We start from the raw sequence: 26,456 nt of genomic DNA, 5'->3' as shown, positions 1-26,456 counted from the left end.
CACTCCATGGATCAGGTTCTGATGATGTTGGAGTCACTGTCACCTGATAGGCGGTAGGGCTAGTCGTTCCATACTGCTTCTCGATTCGGGAACAATAGTGGCAGTTCTCAGGACAGGGTCTCCTTGATAAAGCGTCAGCATTACCGTGAGATAACCCTTTTCGATGCTTGATCTCCATGTCATATTCCTGGAGCCGCTGTATCCATCTGGCTATCTGGCCTTCCGGATTTTTGAAGTTCAAAAGCCAAGTTAATGAGGCATGATCTGTCCGAAGCAGAAATTTTCGGCCGTAGAGGTAATGATGGAAGTGTTCTACAGCTTTCACTATGGCCAGTAACTCCTTTCTGGTGACGCAGTAATTTCGCTCCGACTTTGATAAGCATTTGCTGCAGTAAGCGATGACATGTTCATTTCCGTCAATTTCTTGGGATAAAACAGCTCCGATGCCCTCGTTGCTCGCATCAGTGTCTAGGATGAAGGATTTTTCAGGCTGAGGATAGGCGAGGATAGGCGTTGATGTTAAAGCCTCCTTCAGTCGTAGAAATGCATCTTCGCATTCTTTGGACCATTCAAACTTTTGCTTGCTCTCCGTCAGCTTATGCAAAGGTCGTGCAATGTTGGAAAAACCCTTCACAAACTTCCTGTAGTACGTGCAGAGCCCCAGGAAACTTCGCAGCTGATGGATGTTTTCGGGACGACTCCAACTCTTGACAGCAGACACCTTTTCTGGATCGGTTTGTACACCTTCAGAAGAGATGATGTGACCAAGGTAGTTCACTTTCCGGCGGAACAAATTACATTTGGACGGGCTTAACTTCAGATTGGCTTCCTTAAGCTTTTGCAGCACCTTCCTAAGATTTGCCAGATGTTCTTCGAAGCTGCGTCCCACGATGATGATATCGTCTAAGTAGACCAGACAGGATTCGTAAGAGAGTCCTCTTAACACTGTCTCCATAAGACGCTCGAACGTAGCTGGTGCATTGCAGAGGCCGAAGGGCATCACTTTGAACTGCCATAAGCCTTGTCCAGTTGTAAACGCTGTCTTCTCTCGGTCATCAGGGTGTATCTCAACCTGCCAGTAGCCGCTCTTCAAGTCCAGGGTCGAAAACCACTTGTGTCCGGAAAGAGTGTCCAAGGTGTCGTCTATCCGTGGAAGAGGGTAACTGTCTTTCTTGGTGATTTCATTCAGTCGTCGGTAATAGACACAAAATCTGGTGGAGCCATCTTTCTTTCGGACCAAGACGATGGGAGAGGCCCAAGGACTGGATGAGGGTTCGATTACATCATTCTCCTTCATCTCTTTCAGAAGGGTTTCAACCTCTTCCTTCTTAGCGAATGGTAGTCGTCTTGGATGCTGTTTAATAAGGGGGTGTTCTCCAGTGTAAATCCTATGCTGCGTTAAATTCGTACGGCCAACATCCTCCGATGTAGATGAAAACAGATGCTTGAAGTCGTCCACCAATTGTTCCGCAGCAGTTCTTTGATCTTTCGATAAGGGTGCACTCCCAATTAACTTCGATGTCAAGGACTCAGAAGACACAGTCTCGGGGGAATTGATTCTTCTAATGATGCAGTTTACGGGAGTACAAGTTGCTAACACTTCGCCTTTCCGGATATTCCTTGGCCTTTCACTCACGTTGGCGACTCTCACAGGAATTACATCCTTAGAAAGGTCCACAAGCGTAGATGCTACCAGTACTCCTTTTAGGCTATTGCTTAGGTTAGGGTATTCAATGAGTCCAAATCGAAAACTATTGCTTTCTTCAAGGGAGCCAGGTATTAATGATTCTGACCTTGAGGGAATCGATAAATCTGTTTGAGCTATTATTTGATGAGCGGATTTTACATCACTCTCTGCAGGGAAAACGGCTATGTCTTCTCTCATCGAGTGCAGCTCATTAGTCTTGAAGTCAAGAGTGAAGTCATATTTCTTCAAAAAGTCCAATCCGAGAATGAAGGGGTCCGTGATATTAGCGACGAATGCCGTATGATGGTAGGTGGCATTCCCAAACACTATTTCCAAGTCCACTTTACCGTCAATCTCAATTTTGTCACCTGTCACAGTCTGGAGACTTACGCGTGGCGATGTCCACAGCAGTTTCAATCCAAATTCACGAGCCACATCTGTCCTAATGATTGTCACATTGGCTCCAGTGTCAACAATCAGTCTGCAGGGGTTCCCATTTACATGTGCGTAAATGAAAAGTCCATCACTGCCACTACTAGAAGAGGAAATCTGCAGAGCTTTAGTGGTGGTGATTTCCTTCCCTCGCGTAGCTTGGCGAGCCGGACAACTCCTTCGCAGGTGTCCTTCACTACCGCATTTCCAGCACTTCTGCTCTTGTTTCTTTTGGGCTGTTATGCTGCTCAACTGTCTTGTCAAGTCACCGAGTTGTCTCTCAAGTTCAGCGAGGTGGGACGACCTGGAATCAGACTCATCAGCTTCCAGAGTTCGGATGGGATGGCGATTCACACGGGTTGCTTGCTGGGCGGCCTCGTATCTCATCGCATACACAACAGCAGAATTCAGGTCTTTGACATCCGCCATCCGTAGAGCTTTCTGGATTTCCGGATCTCGAACCCCGTCGATGTAATAGTTGAGTGCCAGGTTGTCTCGAACATCCGCAGGACAGTCGCAAAAAGCAAGATGAGACAGTCTCTCGATGTCCGCCGCTAGCTCTTGCAGGGTTTCCCCGGTTTTCTGGAAACGGGACTTCAACTGGAGTCGGCTGAAATCTTTCTGGCACTTCTCACCGAAGCGAAGCTCCAACGCAGATGTGAGGGCGGCGAAATCCAGGCGCTGGCTGTCCGGAAGGGTCTGGAGAATGTCCGCTGCGTCACCTCTCAGGGATGCTGCAAGATGACAGGCCTGGGTAGCAGAGTCCCATCCGTTCGCTTCCGCCACTATCATGAATTGAGTTTTGTAAACCTGCCACGAAGTTTTCCCATCAAATGTGGCAAGTTTAATGGACGATCGAGCAACCGATGTGGGAGCGCCAAACTGTACAGAGCTGCTTTCCGCGGTCGCCAATCTCCTTTCCACGTCCTTAAACATCTCTTCTTTAAATAGATGAAATCTTCTATCTTCTTCTTCAAATTTATTTTCTACAGCATTGAATCGGCTTTCAACGGTATCAAATTTTTCTTCAATAGCATTAACTCGATGCTCTATGTCATTAAATTTATTTTCCATCACAGTCTTTACCGAAATAAGGTCGTTTTTAATTTCTTCTTGGTTAGTCGCCATATCATTTTTCACAGAGTTGATTGCGTCAAGAAGTTGTTTTAATTGTTCATCCATTGCGCGAGTAATCACCATAAAAATAAAGTCCAAATTCAAAAAGTCTTTATGAAAAAAATGTCCAAAGTCAGACTTACTCCAAGAAAGTCCAGAAGAAGCCCCACGTTGGGCGCCAAATTGTAACGGATTCGGTGCGACTTCCACTTTCTTGAAATGAAAACACAGTTCTTGATAAAAACACAGGAAATTTATTTACACTATGTACAGGAAAGATCTTCAACAACTGCTAAATTATTCATCAGCAATTAAGCAATTATCACACAACACCGTAAACTCAACGTTTACACACGTATTTACTTCCAAATACGAAAACAACACAGCGAAATGCCTCGCTATAAACAGAGCAAAATGCTCTCCGTTCGAAATCTGAATCGAAACTCACTGTTTATCCATCGCTAACGGCTTAAATACACCGAAAAGAAATTTCTCAAATATTCCACACGCTTCTGTAAAGTAGTAGACCGTTATCAATGAAAAGAAAGAAAATAGAGGTCGTATACTTTAGCCGAATGAAAAAGGGGTTGTATATTCATTACGGGAAACTATTTACAGGTTACGTTCCTACAATAATTACTATTTACAGAATTTGTAACAGTATTTACAATTCAACAGTTTGTGCTTGGAGCCATCTTGAGAATGCTCCCGATGTTCTGTAAACGCAACGTGCTTCTAATGCGAGAAAGAGATGGGAGCAGGGATCGGGAATGAATCTTGACGTCACCGGTGGAGATGGGGAAATAAGGGGGCGGGGCTAATCAGAAGATTTTAAAAATTAATTAAAAAATAACCAGTATCCCAATTGAACTGAAATTGGTGCCTATTGTCTTAAAATGGCCTGAATTTTCATTTAAAAAAATTTAAAAAAATGCATGCAGGTTCCTGATTATAGACCTAATGCAAATTCCTCACCCGCAACCTGAAAATTTTCGCAAGGGAATCCCGGTGTGTAAGTATTAGCTTTGTTATGGATATTCCTTTTTTTTGCGACTGGACCTTCATCCCTTTATTATCACTGAGCTCGGAAGTTCCCACACCATACTAGTCTGAACATCGCTTATACAAATAACTACTCCTCATTTTCCATTTATTTTTTAAATTCTGAATGGGGAAGTTCATGAAATATAATGACACCTGAGAGCGCTATTTCATCTAAAATTTGTGAAAATAGAAACAGAAAGATTAAAATTCCGTCAATTAAAGAAAAGCTAAAGATTATGTGTTTGAACAACTATAAAATGCATCAAAGATAACATGACAATTAGGTATGAGTGAATCTTCCATATGTAGGGGAACATGGGGCCAAGTGAAATATCGGGGCAAAGTGAAATGGTGAAATATTTACTCTGCTTTTAGCTCCACCTACCTGGTATTATTTTAAGTATATACAGTTGAATCCCACTACAATGCGATCCGACTTACGCGAAATGGCTATAACACGTTTTTTTCACCAGTAAAGAATTTCAGACCTAACGCGAATTCGTCGCCTTGCAACACGAAAATTTTTGGAAGGGAATCTCGACGTGTAAATATCGGCTTTGTTATTGGCTACAAAAAAATCTTTTTTGTGAATGGACCTTCATTCCTTAGCATCACTGAGCGCGGATGTTTCCACACCGTACTAGTCTGAACGCCGCTTATACAACTACTTCTCATTTTCAATTTATTTTTTTCATTATAAATGTGAAAGTTGGTAAAAATAATAACACCTAAGAATGATGTTTCATCTAAAGTTTGTGTATATAGAAAAAAAAGAAAAAGTTTGTGACAATTAAAGAAAAGCTAAAGATTATGTGCTTGAACAACTATAAAATGCATCGAAGGTAGCACGACAATTAAGGTACGAGTGAATCTTCCATATGTACAATTAAAAGTGAAGACAAAGAAAATCCGTAAAAGTTCACTGAGTAGTATCTAAGCAAAATGCTAAAATTATGAAAATGAAAGCTGCTCTTCTAATTGTGAATTTAAGAAACCAGGAAGAGGGGGCGTTGTCACAGATGTGGAAGCGTTATAAAAGAACTAGTGAAGCAATGGTATTGTGTATTTAAAAAATATATAAGAATAGTGGTTTGATCAGGCAGCAAAAAAAAATCATCATAACTTTTTTAAGTTACAAATATCATTACTAGATCTTCTGTACAGTAAAACTAGAGTGCATTTGTTTTTCTTACTATATACTCGTACGTACCGTACTGGTTTATTTTATGTCTTTCTTTCCCATTGATTTGTGCATTGTAGCAGTATTTTATGTTGCATAAAACAATTTTTTTTTTGAATACAAGTAACAGTTCAGTTTTTACGTAAGAAACAGTAATGTATAGTTAAGAAATGGTTTTTAACAGTTTGAGGTGGTGTTGACAAGTGTCTAAAGTAGTTGGGTATGTTTATAAAAGTTTTTACACATAGCCTTTTCCACAACGCGAAATTTCGACTTATGCGAGGGGTCTTGAGACGCATCCCTCGCGTAAGTCAGGACTTGACTGTAGTACCATATGTAGTCTATTCTAGGCAGGACGAAGTACCACCAAAGATTAAAGCATATGATAATACAGGCAATTTTCAAAAATGTATACTTATATTGTAATATTACATTTTTTGTAAGTCAAAAATTATTTTTGTTGCTATAAAATGATAAAGTTCTTGTTATTAACATTTTAAATAATTATTGAGGCCTCCTAATATTCAATGCAGTATTAATATAGTTAATATTAAGCTTATTTGTATTTTAAATAAATTGTACAATTAGTCAAGTACATACGAGACAGAGTGAAATATTTTGTTTCATCTACTCACCCAATCATTTGATATAAATCACTTATGTTTTCATTTATTAATTAATTCATTTACATTCCTTCATTTATTAATTCACTTATTTTTGTATTCATTCATCATTTTACTTGCTCATTTATTTTTCGTTATATAGTAATCAGTTTATTCATTTAATTGTTTTTATTATTTCATCATCTTTTCATTAATTTATTTAACCTTTTATTTACTCATTCTTTTAATCAAAAATATATTTTATAATCAAATAGAAAACATTTCATTAGAAAAATATTTTATTTTTCACTTAGCCCCATGAAAATAATAAGTGAAAAATTTGCACTTTTTTGAAAACTAAAATTTACTGCCAAAAATAAAAAATATTGTTTCAATGCAGGTTTTATTATAAAATACAACGTTCTTTCTTTTTATACCGTAATTTTCAAAGCAAATTTCCGATTTGTTCATTTAAAAAAAAACTCGGTCATCTCAACCATTTTACTTTGCCCCACAGTCCCCTACAATTAAAAGTCAAAGAAAAGAAATCCATAAAAGTTCACCGAGTAGTATATAAGCAAAATGCAAAAATTATGAAAATGGAAGCTGCTCTTGAATTGTGAATTTAAGAAACCAGGAAACCATAAAAATGGAAACATTATTAACTATTAAAACTTCAAAGAACTAGTGAAGCAACTGTACTGTGTGTTTTAACAACATATAAGAATAACATTTCGATCACACAGCATAAATCATCATCATCTTCACTTTTTTGAGTTACAAATATCATTACTGGATCTACTGTACATTACAACTATAGTGCATATGTTTTTCTTACTACATACTATACGTACCATACTGGTTTAATTTATGTCTTTCTTTCCCATTCATCATTGATTTTGTGCATCGTAGCAGTATTTTCTGTGGCATAAAATTTTTTTTTAAATACAGATAAAAATTCAGCTTTTTGTGTAAGAAACAGTAATGTGTAGTCAGGGATCGCACTAAGGATTTCGACTTGTTCGTCGGTAAATTAACCAAATTTTTAAAGTGTTAGCCAAATTTCAAAAGTCTTAGTCAAAGACTAACTTTTACTCATTTTAATGTATTTTTGTCTGCAGAAATATTTAATCAGAAAGTGAAGTATAACTAATTTTTGACAATTTTTTGAGGATAAGGGCAGGGGTATATCCAGGAATTTTTGTCCGTTTTTAAAAACTTGGTGAGAAAAAAATGCAAATTAAGTAGTTTTTCCACAAATCATATGTAATTTTTCAAAGGAAAAAATTGCTAAAAACAACTTTAAGTGATATTTATCATCCTTTAATAAATTTGAGAGTAGAAATAAAAGCTTTTAACGAAGTAAAGACTGCGTTCCTATCTAACTCTGTTTCAGACATCGAACAGAATGAAACAAACGCGCCATTCAACAAGGCATCCTCCAACACTTCCTACTCGGTAGCCATGCTGCACACTTGATATCCAATCAGCGAGAGGTGCAAGTACAGTGGCGCTGTAGGGGCTGAAGGAAGCATTTCAGCCCTCGGAAATAATTAGCAGAGTAGTAGTTTAAATAAGCACATGACGAACGAAGTTCAGAAGAAAAAATATCCTTTTATTTTAGCAGAGCTAATCCTTAGACAATGTACTTTACTTACATTGAATCCAGTTCAACAGGAACATTAAAAATAAAACATTTATTCTGAAATGAACAACATCTGGTCAAAAATGGCTAAAAACTTATTTTGAATTACCTTAGAATAGATGCATCTACACAAAATAACATTCCAATAAAATTAAGCCATTTTCATCTGAACTGGATAGAACGACACGAACGTGCACACAGCACACACAAGAAAAATATGGGAGAGAGAGAGCAAGCTCCTCAAACCTGCAGCATTAAATACCAAGAAACCGCATGGTGGAACAACCAACAGTCAAAATTTCAATCGCTTATGCAAAATAACAAGCACTGTTGCCACTCATGAAAACTTTAGAAAACATCACCCGGTTATCACATGCAGGAACTGACCAAAACCCAATCCAATTCAGATGAGTGAATCGCCCGAATGACGTCACTACCGATTCAATGTTGTTTACATCAGAGCAATTTGTCCGAATACGATCTGCGATCTCTGTGCGAGATGCATGGGGCAAAAACGTATTTTAGCAGAAATAACAGTGGGTTATTTCTTTTTTTACTTTACTTTATTTATCTAAATGAAAACTTTGACTAAAATTCTAACAAGTGCCCCCATTTTTGCCACATGCAGAACCAAAAGTTACACATAAATATTCACATTAATTTCAAAAAAGTCCACTATATTCAAATATCGATAATAAATCAAACTATATGAATTTCAAAAAGTTGACATGCCCAAAAAATTTCAAACTACTGCAAATATAAATTTAGATCATATTTCCCCCAAAAATGATATCACAAAAATTTCTGAGTTGTGTTTTATTATATGGCTTTGTCAAGGCATCAGCTAAATTTATTTTCGAATTCACATATACTAATTTAAATAGTTTTCATTTACCAAATTTCTGAAAAAATGATATTTAATGTCAATGTGTTTACTGATCCGATTCTGTATAAGATTCTTAGAAAAGTCTATTGCAGCAATGTTATCACAAAATATATCACAATTTTTCAAATTTAAACCCAATTTTTCATAATTCAAGATTCTCGTAATCCAAATAAATTCTTTAGCTGCTTCTGCGAGTGTGACATACTCAGCCTCCATAGTAGAAAGAACAATACATTTATGCTTAAATGTCTTCCACAAAATAGGAGTGTTATCTAACAATATAATGTATCCCCCTATTGAAACCCTATCATCTCTGTTTGCTGCCCAATCAGAATCTGAATAACATTTGAGATTTAAATCCGAAACATTTGATAAATTCAATTTGAAATTTTTAGTATACGGAACATATCCAAGAAGACGGAGCAAACCATGCCAATGTTTCATTCCAGGATTAGATTGAAATTGTGAGAAAATGTTTAATGCATATGTTTTGTCAAGGCGAGATCTATTTGCCAAATAGGCCAAACAACCAATTGAATTTCTATATGGTAAAGATTTACATTCTTCCTGCTCTGACACACAATTAGGAGAATCAATTTTAGAATTAATTACACCATTTGTAATTGGAAGGTTGCTAATAGGAATATTATAACTAGAATACATCTCAACAATTTGATCAATATATAATGTTTGATGAATATACCAATTCCCATTAATATTTTCAAATTCAACCGCCAACAATTTTCTTATTTCTCCCAAAATTTTCAAATCAAAATAATTTCTCAAAACATTCACAATTTCATCCAAATCAGATTTCAACCCAAAAAGTATGATTTCGTCAACATAAAACAGAAGAATAACCTTATTTTCATAAATATAACAACAATTACACCAGTCTATACTAGAAAAATTCATTTTCAACAAAGTTTCATGGTGTTCAAAATACCACTTCCTACCACTCTGGTGCAAACCATACAAAGCTTTCTTTAATAGACAAACTTTTTCCGGCTCCTGTACATAACCACTAGGTTGTTTCATATAAACATCAGTATCCAATTTGACATACAAATAAGCATTATTAATGTCCACATGTAGATGACACCATTTGAAAAAACACACAAAAATGCAGAAAAACAATCTGATAATAGAAAAAATCAAGGACAGAACTAAAAACATCTTCAAACGACTATCCACATTCCTGGAGAAAACCTTGTGCACACAAGCGCGCTTTGAATTTAACTATATTTCCTAGGTGATCTTTAACAGTGTATACCCATCGATTTCCCAAAATTTTAACATTATCAGGTGGATCTACCAACACCCATACCCCGCGATTGTGCATCGTCTGAATTTCCTGATCCACTGCATTTATCCACAGTGAAACTTCATTTGAATTAACTGCTTCTTTAAAATTTCGAGGAAGTTTAATTTCAGCAAGATTTCCTTCCAATAGATCAGATACTTTACCCTCTTTTAAATTTTTACCCGAAAAGTCAAAATAAGATTCATCAACTTCAATATTATCATTACAAAATTTAATTACATCATTCATAGAACGCAAACTAATTTTTGACCCCTCTACCCTGTAATAAATATCAGTTCGATCTCCTGATGGTCTAGGAACAGCTTCACGAGTCCATACAATCTCAGAACATGACGTTAATCCACTACTAGGTTCTCCACTAGAATGTTCATCATCCACCTCCTGACCTTCAACTTCCTGTTCTAACTCGGCAGGATAGTCATCATAATCAGCAAAATTGTCAGGTAAATATTTCACAGTTTGTGGACAACTTAACCCTGTACCTAGTACAACATCTGCCCCTTTAGTTCCCTCATCGAAACTGACATTAGGAGTTTCAATAATTCTATTTTCATCCTCCAGCCAGATACGATAACCTCTGGTAGTCTGAGCATAGCCAACAAGAATTCCTGGTTTCGACTCATCGCCTAATTTTTTTCTTTTCTGAGCTGGAACACCAACAAAAGTTAGAGAGCCAAAAATACGAAAATGTTTAACAGAGGGTTTTTTCCCCAAAAAAAGTTTAAATGGGGTACGATCATTCCCATGACAAGATCTATTCCAAGCATATGTGAAACAAACTGCAGTGTCCCCCCAAAAATTTCCTGGCAAATTTCTTTCCTTAAGAAGTGCACGAACTCCCCCCATTAATGTCTGCATATATCTCTCACTCACTCCATTCATTTCCGGAAAATACGGATTAGTTTTCTCATGTCGTATACCATGTTTACTTAAAAAATTGTCAAAAAGTTCATTACAAAATTCACCTCCCCCATCTGTACAAATTGCTTTAATTTTCAAACCCGAAAGTCTTTCATTACAAGTAAAAAATCTTAGAAAAGCATTAAAGACATCAGACTTTCTCTTTAAAGGATATACAGTTACACATCTAGAGTAGCCATCTATCACACTCAAAAAATATTTATTACCCACATTAGATAAAGTATGACCTTCTCCGACATCCATATGTAGGAGTTCAACAGGTTTAGAAGATCTTACGGCCTCAATCGATTTAAAAGAAATACCCCTTGCTTTAGAAAATTTACAAATATTACAACAGTCTATATTTTTATGTAATTCAGGCACCCCCCTGACACTATTATTTTTACTTGTCTTTTGAATGTATTCATAATTGATATGACAGTATCTCTTATGCCATAAATCTTCTGATGATAATTTACTAACTTGTTCAGAAATATTACACATTTCATTATTTTTCGTAATTAAATATGTACTAGGTTTGAAAAATAAAAGTTCACATCATGCCTACGCTTTGCATAAAAAAGTAAATTCCAATTTTTATCAAAAATTTTAAGAATACTATTACTTCCAACAAATTTATTTCCTTCTTCCTCGAGCTTTGACAATGACAATAAATTTCTACGAATATTTGGATTGTACAAAACATCATTCAAAATTATTTTTCTATGTTTACCATTAATTTTGACTAAAAATTTAACAGTATCAATCCCTTGTATAGGGCTTTGCTCACCCCTCACAGCCATTGACATTTCCAAATTACTTACAGGCCGAAAATCAAACAATAAACTCTTGTCTTTCAAAAAGTGAGAAGTTGCACCCGAATCAGCAACCCAAGAATTGTCAGAGTCAGAGGAAATAGTATTATAAACTTCAAAATCATTTACTTCAGCTAAACTTTTTTGCTGAACATTAAAAGGCACTTGAGGAGGATTTTTGGAATTCAATTAAAAATTTTTTAATTTAAAACATGAAATTTTCTTATGCCCAAATATACCGCAATAATTACATTTACCATTAAACTTTTTCTTTTTGATAACAAAGTTCCCTTGAGAATTTTTAAAAGGGTGGGTCTTACCAACTTGTTGACGCAGCTGAACAGACTCAAAATCTGAAACCTGTCCCACAAAAGCAGAAGGAGCGTTAGTTGACACAGACATATCTAACAGTCTATTTGCTTCTAACAACAGTTCTTGATCAATCTCAATTGGAGTAAAGTCCACATCAGACCACCGGTAAATTTGTTGTACAATTGGTGCGAACTCCACGGGTAAACTTCTAATGAATTGGAAACCAATATAGAGATCTGACACAGCATGGCCTCCTTAACGAAGTTTGGATGCGGCAGCTTTTACTCGACAAATGAAGAGTCCTATAGCTTCACCCTCACGATATTTAACTCCAAAAAAGTCATCAAGAAGCGTTATCAACCGAGCTCTGGTATCCGGTTCAAAATATTTGCAGAGGATGCTCCAACAGGGTTCGTACGCCCTTGAAAAACCTTGAAAAGTGCTTGAAAAAAAAAGTTCATTTTCAAGTGCTTGAAAACCTTGAAAAGTTTTAAAACCTTGAAAAAGTTTCTTAGTGCTTAAATTCTCTCAAAAATCAACGAATTGTGCTTAGAAGTTTTAAAAAAGTATTTCACCAATGCAATTTTCTGAACATGTGTTCAGTATGCAACATCGCGAAAAATTGCTTCCGTGTTTGGGATTTCAATCCTTTTGCATCTTGTAAATATTTTGATGTTTTTCACAACCGAAAGATATTTTGACATATGGTACGTTAGATTAGTTTATTTTTTGTTTAATTTCATTAATTAACAAAGAAATTAATTTGGGAACTATGACAACATTGAACTTACTCGGGTTTCGCGGAAAATTGCTCTTGTGTTTGAAATTTCAATCTTTTTGCATCCTGCAAATATTTAAATATTTTGGCTAATCAAATGTTAGTTTCGCATATGCTACCTTAGATTAGTATATTTTTTGTTTAATTTTAATAAAAAACAAATAAATTTATTTCATGGGAAACATGCCACGTCGAACGAACTCAGACTTGGCGAAAAATTGCTTCTCGTGTTTGAAATTTCAATCTTTTTGCATCTTGCAAATATTTAAATATATTCACTATAATCGGATGTTATTTCCATATTTGCTACCTTAGATTAGCATATTTTATGTTTAATTTCAGTAAAATATAAGTTTATTTTATGGGAAACATGACAACATTAAACTTAATACGCGAAAATTTGCTTCCATTGTTTGAGATTTCAATCCTTTTGCATTTTGTAAATATTTTTATATTTTTGGCAATTAGTAGTTATTTTGACACTGCTACATCATAGTAGCTTATTTTATTTTTTATTTTAATAACTAAAGAGTTAAAGAATTTATTACCTTGATCTTGTTTAATTATTTGCTTATTTATTTTTACAATTTTGAATTTGATTATCTTTACCTAATTTTTGGTCATAACAGATTTTTTTTAAAAAAAGTTAAATTTTAGCAGTTGAGCACCTAACAAATTAACTTAAAGTTTGTATTTTAAATATAAAGTTGATTTATATAATTTTATTTATAAGTACATCATTTTTTATGTCTGCTAAAATAAATAAGGTGTATAACAGGGGTGGTTGTGTTATGATTATTCACTTGAAATCCAGTAGTGTTCGTTTTTATGCTTTTACCTCCCTATATCTCCAATTTTCCCCTTTTCCTCAAATGTTCCAAAATTACTACTTTATTAAGGTTGTGGGTACTTGGAGCTTACTGAAAGAGGCTTTAATCAGCAAAGGTGTAGATAGCTTAAGGAGGGTCATTCATCTTCATTTGGATCTAATAAATTGACCAGTACCAGCCTAGCTAGGCCTAGTGCCTGTTGCTGGTTATCAACAGCACTGGGCATGGTATTTCTATGCAGAATATTTTGACTTAATAAACTATTTTATGAATCGTATGCATAGCAAAAGTTATTGTTGTACATATGTATATTCAAGTAATAGGGGTCTTAGTTTTAAAAATTATTCCCCCCCCCCCCCCCCTTGCCCCATTTTGCTCTTTGAAACTTTCAGGTAATTTTTTATGAACTCACAAATCACAATTACACCTGAATATTATTGCCTTTCTAAATTTAAATTCTAATTTCAACAATAACCCATTTTTTGCCAAAATAAAACTACTTTTGTCATAATATATGTCAACTGCTTGTGAATCTTTTCAATTTCGAAGTATGGCTCTATAAATCTGAACTTGCTTAATCAATGAAAGCTGAATAGGCTCAAGTTTGCATTTAGAGTATTTATCACTGCTTTAGCTGCTTTTGTATATTTTGAGGTGTAGAGACTGGACTGTATACTTTCATAAACTTTTCTTACTTCCTAATTTTTAAATTTACTCGAGGACAGTTGAAATGCCCTATTGGCTGAACAGCTATTAAGTACATATGAATAATTGATTTGCATACTTATAAATGATTTGCAAACCTAATATTTTTAGAACTTAATAGTGCAAACTGAAATAACTTTCTGGGTAGTGTTTTTGTCCTAACCGCCCTTATATTGTAATAAACCATTGTATAGATATTGGAAATAAATGTTGAAACCGGGGGGGGGGGGGGGGGGGGGAGTGACTTCAAAAACTCCTCTCTGGCAATGCCATTGAACTTGTGTATTTTAGTTTCTTCCCATAAAAGTTAAAAGCACTTATGAAAGGTTTTTTTAAAAGTATTAATTTGCTGATTCTTGAAAATAGACAAACCTCTGACTGCTGCAACCTTTGAAAAACCTCAAAATTAAACCTCTTGGTATCTGCTTCTCTTTATGACCAAACTTTTCAAACATTTTCAGAAAAACTTTCAACGCAGTAGATCTTTCATCAAAGCGTCTCTCGTTGTAGAAAAAGCAATTTTGTTTTCCTATACTTTTTTTGTATTATTGCCTTATTTCTATGTGTTTGTAGTAAATGAAATCTGCATACAATATTTTTAGTACAAATTTATGATATTGCCTTGAAAACAAAATTTTTTACCTTGAAAAGTACTTGAATTTTTTTCTGCCTAAAGGGTATGAACCCTGTCCAAGATTGCTTTCCATCAGTAGTACTTTATAGTAATGGATGAAATTCTTCAGAGACAAGTTGGTAGATAATGGTATATGCACGGGTTTTCTTCAATTTCAATTCGGACAATTCACGGAACGATAAAGTGGTATCATCTAATTTCTTGTCCGCTTCTGTACCATCAACAATAAATTCCCAACTGCCAGAATGCATAAGAATAACTTGAATATTTTTCTTCCACGATTTCCAGTTCATGCTTGTTAACATCAAGATTCCAGATAACTCCATTTTCTTCGGACTTTCAAAAAGGCAAAATTTTCAATTTTTCTTCAAATTTAATAATTAATCTTCATGTTATGGCCAAATGGTCTGGGAGTCCTGGGCCCGTAACCACTTGTAGGGGCTAAAGGAAGCATTTCAGCCCTCGAAAATAATTAGCAGAGTAGTAGTTTAAATAAGCATATGACGAACAAAGTCCAGAAGAAAAAAATATCCTTTTATTTTGGCAGAGCTAATCCTTAGACAATGTACTTTACTTACATTGAATCCAGTTCAACAGGAACATTTAAAATAAAACATTTATACTGAAACCTACAACATGTCGTCAAAAATGGCTAAAAACTTATTTGGAATTACTTTAGAATAGATCGAATAAAATTAAGCCATTTTCATCTGAACTGGATAGAACGACACGAACGTGCACACAGCACACACAAGAAAAATATGGGAGAGAGAGCAAGCTCTCAAACCTGCAGCATTAAATACCGAGAAACCGCATGGTAGAACAACCAACAGTCAAAATTTCAATCGCTTATGCAAAATAACAAGCACTGTTGCCACTCACGAAAACTTTAGAAAACATCACACAGTTATCACATGCAGGAACTAATCAAAACCCAATCCAATTCAGATGAGTGAATCGCCCGAATGACGTCACTACCGATTCAATGTTGTTTACATCAGAGCAATTTGTCTGAACACGATCTGCGATCTCTGTGCAATCTGCATGGGGAAAAACGTATTTTAGCGGAAATAACTGTGGGTTATTTCTTTTTTACTTTACTTTATTTATCTAAATGAAAACTTTGACTGAAATACTAACAGGCGCAAAGAGGCGAGAGGCAAAAGTCATCCTTCCTCCGATACAATAGACGGTAACGCTCCGATGCTAACGCTAGTGCGTGCACCTCAATCTGCTTGAAGTGGTTCGAGGATAAAACATCTTTCAGTGATTGCTAGTCTGGGAGTTGTGTGAAAGGTTTGTTTTTGGGGTGGGAACTTTGAAGGGTCCGTTTTTTTGGGGTCCAAATTTTGTGAACAGACCTAATTTTTATCTAGATTGACAGCTGAAGGGAGATTTTTTTTTTCCCTCTGTGTATATTTTAGAGAATTTTCTGTTCGCCAATAAATTTGCCAAATTCGATTTTTTTTTCGCCGATTTTACATGTTTATCGCATTTGGCGCATTGGCGAATGCTTAACGCGGTCTCTGGTGTAGTTAAGAAATAGTTTTTAACAGTTTGAGTTGGTGTTTACAAGTGTCTTAAATAATTGGGTATGTTTATAAAAAAAAATTTTACGTACCCTTTTCCACAACACGAAATTTCAACTTTTGTGAGGGTTCTTGGAACGCATCCCTCATGTAAGTCGGGACTTGAGTATATCTTATTTATTATATTTTGCAAACTTGATTTTAATCAGCATTTGCTTATTTTTTGTTATTTCTAATATTTTTGAAAAATTATCGGTTAAAAAAAAATGAGCATATAATATTTTAGTTTAATGTTTATATTTGAATGTAATATTTTATAGAGTTGAGTTTATATACATGGTGTTCCATTTTAACCCGTTAAGCCTCTGTCGCAACCGTTAGTCCTAGATGCACACTTCCAACTGCACTGTGCTGCCACCTGCCTTCTGTGATTGGTTATTTAACTCTGACGTGGAAAGTACGTGGTGGTCACATTAATGTGACTGGACTGCGTATCAAAGTAGTGAAACTTCTATGAGTGACCACCTCTATTGACTAAAGGCACCAGTTTTTTTTTTCCTATATACTAAATGTTAAAAATCCTCTAGGAAAGACCATCAAAACCTTTCATAACTATTCACAATTGTAAAACTCAACACTAACAAATGAAAGAGATTTTGCCAAAAGAAAACTGAATGACATAATGAAAGAAAAGCAGTAGAACATTTAGTTAGTATACACATGTTAGTCTTTTGTTGCTTATAAAAGTGGAGAAAAAAACTAGAATAAGAAGGTAAAATCTTCCTTTAGGGACATCAAAGGAATTTTAAAAAGAGGAGGTAAACATATTACAAAAAGGAGGGCGTAGTTTTTTGTACCCTTGGAAACATCAGGTGATGCGTGTTATGTTGAGGTAGGATAGAGGTAAGTCTATTATTTTGTGGGATAAGAATAGTACTTTTCTAAAAGGTAGTTTCTAGAATTTTATTTGTTGCTTATGAATGGAACAGATGCATATCCAGATTATTTGAGTGGTTAAAGTCTGTTAAGATGATTTGAACAATTATGAAATAGTTTCAACATTGCTTTCAGATTGCACTAATGATTAAAACGTTAATTATTTATTTTTGCAGCTAAAAGTTAAATTAGAAACAAAAGTTGTTTGTAAAAGTATAAAAATCTGAGACGGGCAAATCTCTTCTTATATTTTAAACTGAATTAATTTCTAAGTGGAAATATAGTGTAAGTATATTTTGTATTAAAAATTATATCAAATATTTTAGTTTCTCTATCTAAATATGGTCTTATAATGATGTTTTTAAATAATAAATTGGTATTAGATTAGAATTAATTTCTAGTGGTGCTATTATTGTTTCTTGCGTGTTTAAAAACGACCTCTAAGAGTGGCCATCCTCCATTCACGAACATTTTTTTCAGAAACAGGCAGTGTTTGTTCCAGAGAAGTTTTACTGTATATTAAAAACCTACCAAAAACATTTTTAAAGATAAGACTGCTTAATTATTAAAATTTTGAAATTTATGCTGTTAACTTTATTTTACACAGATGATGAAATATTTATATTCATCTACAGAGTTGCAAGAATAGAGCATTTAAATTGAGGTTTTATTTTTACACTCAATCACTAAGCAACCAAGCTAGTTCTACTGAACTGAAAGACATGTTACTATTTTATCGTAATCAGAATTTTTATCGTAATCTCTATATCGTCGCCTCAGAGCAACATTAAGATATCTTAGTGTTATTTCTGCGATTAGATACCCTTGCTGTTGCTCTGAGGCAACGATATGAAATAGAATATACAGCAGAACAAAATAAATAGACAAACACGTAAACGCTGTTCGCTGAAAATTTTCGAAAATTGCGGTTTTGACATTTTTTTACAAAGTTCTTTATTTATCCTAGTTTTCTTTCTATGGTGTTCCTTGATTTTGCTGACTGTGTGGCAATAGCTTCTGTTGCATATGAAAATGACATATTTTTTAATAATCATGATGTTTTAGGTACCATGCTGATTTCATAGTGGCATTTCACTTGCACAGAACTTGAAATTTTTGCAGTTGTGGGAAATAGGACAGCATTTATTTATTATTATTATTTTTCTTTTTTTGCAGAAAACTTTTAAGAAATATTAGAGTTTGCAGACAGTTTTATATTTTATCTAGGTCTGATATACAGTCACTTAATAAGATCTAATCCTATGGTGTGAAATTTTCTTTTCTTGAATTCTTGATTTTGATAAAGGAAAAACACAACTTTGTTTGGGTGTATAGGTGTGTGTGTGTTTTTTTTTGGAGGGGGGGGGGGGGGGTGTTTAATGAATATTCATCTATGTTGCATGTTTTTAACTGCATTTCCTTAATTCTTTTACCACGAAATATGAATATTTTGGTGCATTAATTTATGAGTTCTGTTTCATCTGAGATTTTTTCTCGTTTAAATCTATTTGTCCAGAAAGCAACGGTTAACAAATATCTTACGAGCTGACAAGAGACCCGCCCCCCAAGCTTTTATTTTGCTATTCACATTGTCTAAATTAAGAAATCACATATTTGATTATCACATTAAAAATGTTAAAAAATGTATAGATATGAGTTTGTAAAGTCAATAATATTTACTTGATTTAGCCGCTGTCATGAATAGCCAATCCTCCTACCAGGCCAGTCTGCCCCTGCATATGTGTGGCTATATAAATATTTTACTGTAGAACTGCTTTTGCATTTCAGTGAAAAATACTAATGAAAATTTTGTTGTTATAATCTTTCCTCTCAAGTTATGCTAATTTTACTGTTGTTACTTATTTTATTTTTTTTAGATGAACTGTTGATTATGCAGAATATTTGAAATTGAAATGAAATGCTTAAGCAAACTTGCCAACTTTGCTCCTTTTGATACATTTTTTTTTTTTTTTTTTTCAATTTTCTGACCTTGTGACCAGAAGATAGTACCATAAGTTTCCCCTCATTTTCTGATACATTTAAACTTTCCTTTTTTTTTTCCATTTTTAGTAGTTTTTATTTACTTCCAAAGAATTTTCTATTTTTGGTGGCAATGTTCGTGTTGATAAATTGTCTAGATTAGAAACTCTGCCAGCTATTATGAAATATTTCCACAAAAATAATATGTTTGTTGAACTACTCTTAAAAATACCGATTCTGTGACATACAGTTAGATGTTTTAGATATGAGCATAAGTGGCCAACTGACATTGTCATGAGTTATGCTTTATACATCTTTTTACATATGCTTTATACATCTTTATACATATGCTTTATACATCCCCATACATACACAAACCTTTCATCTTGATCAAGTTTCTTGTTTTTCATGTAACTAGTGATTATCGTATACTTTTCTCTGTGTGTGTTTCGGAGGAGAAAGAATTTTTCCCCCTTTTTGTAATATTTGATTCTTTTTTGTTAGGTGAAGCACCCTTTTGTGATAATGACATATCAAAATTTTAATGTATGTGCCAGTGGTCTGTCCTTGAAGAACCCAGAGAAACTTTTAAGTGATGAAGTAAGTATGCCATTTCAGAATATATATGCATGCATACTTAAGCAAATGCACCTATGATGAGCCATCTGCTTTGATTGGTGAATTCAAGCTTATAGGGCACAAATTAAAACAAATGAAATAGCTGATTGGTTGAAACCCTTCTTTTCAAGTTTATTTAAAAAAAAATAGTTATCCAGTATTGTTTGCGTCATAGATGATTGTTTCTGTTGAGTAGGGTTAACAGCTATTTCAACCAGCTCCAACATTAGTTATTTATGAAGTAAGTCTTACTTCTAGACATAATGTTTTTAAAAATATATATATATTTTTTCTTTTGGAATGCATTTTTATATTTCGTTAAACTAACAATTAGTAATCTGATGGTTATAATACAATAATACATTTCATAAACATGTAATGGTATTTAAATGTTGGTCTATTTTACTATTTCTTAAGTAGAAATCAGAAACAAAATAATCATGTGCAATTACATGTGAAGTGAGCACTTACCTAAAGAATTAACATCTCCATGGAGAAAAGCATTAAAGAGAAAGGAAATAATAAATTTTAGATTCACATATAAAAAGCAGCAAGTCCAAAAATCATAAATTGAATTTCATGGAATTTTTCCTTTGATAGCTTGTACAAGTCAGGAAATTTCTGAGAGTGAATGTTGAACCTGATAGTTTTCATGACATAAACATTCGACTAGTAAATCATTTTAAGTGCATACAGTTGATTGCAACGTTTCATTCAAGGAAGAAATTTCAGCTATGTTGTTCAAGTACACTGAAATATTTTTTGTTGAATAAAAATATTTTTTGTTATTTAGTTGTAATAACTTTTTTCTGTCATTATCTTGGTATTTATGTATTTTTTTTATGAAGTCTCAATATTTAAATCAATCTATTTTGCATTATTATTCATTTTATTTTCAGGTTCTTTGTAAAGTTTTGTATATTCATCCTGTTACTCATGTGATCTATGTGTGTTTTGGAACTACACCTACCCCTAAAACATTTTCAAGTTATTTTGGGTTTAAAAAATATGATTTAGTTCCAAAAGTCAAATTTCAGTTTTGGCATTGCAATCAAGGATACTGCAGAATTAGAAAATCATGCTTTGGCTTCTTTCAGGTATTTTGACTCAATATATATTGGCCTCCTCATTTTAACCTTGTTTTTTAAGTTTTCAAATTTGATTTTAAAAAAATAATAAAAGAAAAACCAGCTTGCTTTTTTTGTCTTTTTTTTTAAATTGAATGTTCAATCTTATAGAAAAGGGATATGAAAGAAAACAGAAGTACATCTTATGAAGAATTGAAGGTTGAGACTGAAATTCCAATGTAAGTTATATAGTGTAATTTTGATTTTTATTTGTTTTGGTCTGTCCATAAATGTCATTTTTTCAATATTTTTGACACTCCTTTGTAACACTTCACCTCCCCCCCCCCTACACTTATTGTGAAACATTACGCTATATTTTATAAGCATTTTTTTTTTTTAAATTTCTGATGTCACACTTTTTGTTACAATCTCTCGCCCTTGTTACAATCTCCCAGATTTCACCCCTAAAGCATGAACACTATTTTTGGACAGTTCTTATTTCATATTAAAGTTGAACTTTTTTCTTTTCTTTTATTGTATATTGTTTTTTCTTTCTTTTATTTGTATATAAAATATTCATGATGTTCCATTTTTAGTTTTATAGTGAAATTTTTCATTTTTTTTCTTTCTTTGTCAGTCCTTTTAAAGTTAAAAATATTATGCATATTATAGGGCTCGAGTACTTGCCTTCCATTACATGGACAACCTGGTTGAATTAACTATTAAAGAGTAAGTTTTCAAAGTAGTATTTCACTGAATTATTTATTTTGTTTGTGGGTTCTTCATTTACAAAAAGGTAGAGTAATGTTACTCAAAGTGAGACTCTAAAAGAGGAATTAAGTACTTTTTCCCTCCACAGAAGTTGGATTAATCAGAAAATAGTATATCCTGAAGAGATTCAAATTGGAAATGTTTTCCAGGTACTAGATACATTTGAAGCTTTTTCTTATTATTTGTATCAAGAAGTTTTCATTTGTTAAATATGTTTTACTGTTTTTAAATAGGGAACTGTGAGAAAGCATCTACCATTTGGAATGTTTGTTCGCATATGTCCGGGATTTACTGGTTATGTTAAACATATCCACATGTCTGATGTTCATGTGACTAAACCTGAGAAACTATTCCCTGTTGGGATAAAAGTTAACTGTAAAGTAAGTCTATAAGTATTGTGTAATAAGTAGAAGGTTTTTTTTTTTATTATAAGAAACAGAAGATTATTTCTAAGAATGTATACTTTTTTAATAACCTGTAATGTAGATGAAAACAATATTCTGTGAATTATTTTTGAAAGAGAATTTCATAATTTTTCAAATTGAATTGCACTTTTTTTTTCTCAAATTTCTAATGGCAAGAGAAAAAGACAAACAGTTCATTATAAAAGATGAAGTTCGAGAAAAATTCAGTGTCTGTAGGACGCATCTGGCACTCCAATACCTCTGAACTTCAGAGCCACCATAAAGCCAAGCACTTCTTGAAATGATGTCTGTCTATTATCTTGTTTTTCTGGTAGAGTTCACAAAATGGACTGTTATAAATTCCAATTTGGTGTAGGTGGCACCCCAGACAGTCATGGTCAACTTCAAGTCTGAGCTCAATGATAGCCTTGTCTCAAGGTGTATCTGTAATTTTTTGTTCTGGAATGCCTTTCCAACTCTTGGGTCAACAGAGACGGTGAGTTCTGTTTTCCATCTCAATCTGAAGTGACTTTTTATGCAAAGTTTTGTGGTTTGAAAAGAGTTGCCAGTGTTGATCTTCTATACTATCTCTGCCTTTTTTGCCATGCTCATTTATTCCTCAGTGTCCAGAGCTCCACTGGAAGATGATGTGACACTCTTGTATCCTTAGGCTTTTCAGAAGATTTTGGTATTCTGCAATATATCTTGAAATAGGGATATCATTTGATCCAATAGCCTGGATAGCAGCCTTGGAGTTTGATACTATGACTATTTTATTGTTAGGATATCAAGGCAAAAGTTGACCCAATGCCACTCAAATAGCCTTAACTTCTGCATCAAAAATGATTTTATTTTCCCTCATTGGAATGGAAATGCTGAAAAGAGAAGAGTATGTACCTGTACCAGCGTTTGGTGGAATACCAGTCATGGAACCATCAGTGTATCCATTCACGTTGAACAAGATTCAGAATAATGTCGATGTCAACATGACTTAAGGGGTAGCGTGGTTTAAAAAGCTTCTGCACAACATTTATACTTAGTTCCAGAACTGTTTTTAAATCTAAAACCTTTTGAATAAAATCGTATTGTGTCTCAAGATTTCTATTTTGGTTTTGATAAGTTTCAAAATGCTACATTAGACCTTATTAACTTTTCATATTACAGAATTGCTTTTTCTTCAACAGTAGATCAAATATGTCTGTTATTTGTCCAGAGAAGCATTGAATCAATGGGAGTGAATTTTACATCACCAACGATTAGCCTTGATTCTGCAGAAACACTTATTTCTCAATCAAACTCTTAGGAGCAGTTATCAAAATTTCACAGAAAAAAGTGACGGCTGGTAGAACAAATGCTTTATATGTTTTCTAAAGTACTGCAGGCACAACCCTAGAAACAACAAGACAGTGTTTCAAAATGTGAGACGCCGTTCAAACTTTTCAATTTGTAGCTTCCAACTTAAAACTTGCTATCAAAGGTAATACCTAAGCATGTAAATTTATCTGTTTGCATCAATCTCTTGTTTCTGCATACTAAATTACGACGTGTCTTCTGATGCATCAATAAAAAAGTCTGGACTGCTGACTTTCTAATGTTTTCCTTCATATTATTAGTTTCACACTATTTAACACAAATTTCAAGTGAATTGTTAAAGATTTTTCAATTTCTGTTGTATCATTTTTTCCAACTCAGGTCAAAAATACGAGATGGTCTGCAAAAAGAGGACACTCTATGCTAGCTGTCCGAAATGTCAGAATCAAATATGTAATATGTGTCTTGATTAAGGAGCAGCTAGTGACCGCCCTTTGGAGTATTCTAGTTCATTTATCTCTTTTTTAAAATAGGGATAACAAAAGCTGCCCTTTAATAACTAGGTACAATCCTAGTTTTCCCAATACAGTAGTAAAAATTCTTGTAAGAGTCACTTTTGCACTGTTCTAATGTGTTTAAGATACTCAGCGGGGTTATTATCATGTCCTTGTGACTTGTTTATGTTCAACTTATCCAGGCAAAGTAGGAACTCAACGCAATTTGGCAAAAAATGTGGCCCAGTAAAGCCTGCTAAAGCTCTTGCACCAGAAAACCCAATCAAACCAACCAACCAAAATAGAAATTCAAGGCAATCTAAAGAAGTCCATAGTACCAGTCAGATCCTGAGCAGTTTTTAGTTTTTTTTAAAAATTATTTTATTTATTTATTTATTTTTTTGCTCACAGAATTATGTTTTCTCTTCCAAAACTATGACTTTCTGTTTCAAATTCATGATTTTATGCTCCAAAATGAGTCGGAAGCAGTTACGCCAATGAAGCCGACTTGGGTACCTTATTGTTATTGATCTATTTTTTTCATTTCAGACTCCTTTGTTAGCATTTAAAACATTTGTGATCAGTTCTGCTGCTATAATGGGGAAAGTACAAGACAAAAATAACGATTTTCTAGAATAACACTAAGTGAGTTTGATGAAAATGAATGGCTTAAAACATTAACAACGCGAGAAAGCTATTGCTAATTAAATAGCACAAGATAGACTTAAAATGCATTTTTATACATTTTCTAATTTGGACAATAATTTGAGAAAAATTTAAGGCACTTATAACATACCTGAAAAATTAAATAATTGTTTTTTGTTTTTAATATCAATAAAAATGTGCCTTAGCCATAATAGCAAAACTAAGTTGTTCCTTCCATAGCACTACCTAATGACTGTTTGTTCAGAATCAATCTTCTATTTTCATTAGTACAGTGAAGTCCCGCTGAAATTGTCTACTATTATAAGTTGATAAATAAAAGATTCTCAGCTGAAAAAAACCTGAGAATTTTCCCCACACAGCAAAAAGCAATTCTTAGGGCATGCTGTGGTCTCTAAGTGTACTTTATATCAAGATATCTCCCAGACATGATATTTAACTTTTCTAAGCAGTAAGGATATCTCTTTATCTGATCAAAAGATATTAAACACCCAGTTAGAATCAACTGTAATTTTGGAAATGCCCAGGTTACAATGTCTGAGTTGGGATTGACATACATTCCAACTGCTATGGCATTTCCATACAAAAATTAGTCAAATATATATTCAAAATAATTAAACTAAGTCAGAAAAACTAACATTAAATTAATTTATAATTTTGACACCAATATTTGTAGAAGATAAAAAAAAATGTCTGAGTTACAACAATCTCGGGAAAAGTCTTAGAGCCTTCCTTGTTAGCAGCTAATTGTTAGCAACTTGTTATTAGCTGGCTTTAAGATGGAACAGGTATAGAAGGAACTTCAGAATTCCATGGTACCATCAGTCCTCAGATTTGACCAACTTTTGGTTGTTCTGAAACTCTGCAGTATCAGTCAGATATGTGCACTTTGTTAGAGCTGATAGAAACCATTTGTTGAGGAGTTGTGTCATCCATTCATCTAGACCTGCTACTTTCTTATGTAGTAAGAATGATGACCCACTTACAGTGTATTATATCATATAATGGGATTATTCGAGCACTTATTATAAACTGTTAAAACGCTATGATGTGCATAGATTTGTTGCATCATGTTTACTTGTGCCATTGATACTTATTTGTAATCATTGCAATCAACTCTTCTTTCAATATAAATATTTTTATATGCAAAATATAACTTGATCACTGCTTTATTTTGAGCATTTTTAATTCTTTTATTTTATTTTTTTTTTGATTATTTTTGATGACTGTTCTGTATACAATATGTTAATATTGCTTAAACTTTTGAAACATTTGCAGGTCGTAGCCCTCATACCAAATCGAAAACCATATTTTACTTGCAAAGAATCATTGCTGAGTCTTCCTTCTTCCGCAATGCTTTCATCATATGAAGATGCATCTAAAGGAATGCTTGTTACAGGGGTAGTAAAGAGCATCGAAAATCATTGTGTTTACGTTTTGTTTTTTCAAAACATTCAGGTATTTTTTCTGTCATTTTGTATTGAAAGTAAAATTCTCACACAGCGTAGTTCTCACATAGCGAAACCATCTAACATCATAAAAAATTTCCCATTGAAAATTAAAGAACTCATGTAAATTGGTACATGTAAAGAAAATTAAATCAATTGCCTTAGAGATAAAAGTAAATTCAGAAAGTTTACCCTAATGCATAATAATGAACTCTTCAGAGAATTATTAGTAAGCAAAGAGTTAACATTGAGGAAACTCTTGGAAGAATTATTTAAAACAAAACTGTATTCTTATATCAAAATTATGAGAAATTTTAATCTTGAATAAATTCTGTTTCCTATGAA

General features: G+C 33.7%; 1 protein-coding gene across 2 annotated transcripts in view; it reads left to right on the top strand.

The window, feature by feature from the left end:
- Nucleotides 1-26,456, top strand: part of LOC129218136 (uncharacterized) — a 159,560-nt gene that overhangs the window by 31,069 nt on the left and 102,035 nt on the right. For both annotated transcript variants that reach the window (XM_054852346.1, XM_054852345.1), the window contains exons 8-14: nt 19,840-19,935; nt 20,853-21,050; nt 21,192-21,259; nt 21,693-21,749; nt 21,880-21,940; nt 22,025-22,171; nt 25,942-26,121. In XM_054852346.1, coding sequence (XP_054708321.1) covers nt 19,840-19,935; nt 20,853-21,050; nt 21,192-21,259; nt 21,693-21,749; nt 21,880-21,940; nt 22,025-22,171; nt 25,942-26,121 — 807 coding nt within the window. The remainder of the gene's footprint in view (nt 1-19,839; nt 19,936-20,852; nt 21,051-21,191; nt 21,260-21,692; nt 21,750-21,879; nt 21,941-22,024; nt 22,172-25,941; nt 26,122-26,456) is intronic.

The sequence above is a fragment of the Uloborus diversus genome, chromosome 3, assembly GCF_026930045.1.
Source record: "Uloborus diversus isolate 005 chromosome 3, Udiv.v.3.1, whole genome shotgun sequence".
Classification (NCBI taxonomy): Eukaryota; Metazoa; Arthropoda; class Arachnida; order Araneae; family Uloboridae; genus Uloborus; species Uloborus diversus.
The sequence above is the reverse complement of the archived record's forward strand: the minus strand, read 5'-3'. Positions and strand labels throughout refer to the sequence as shown.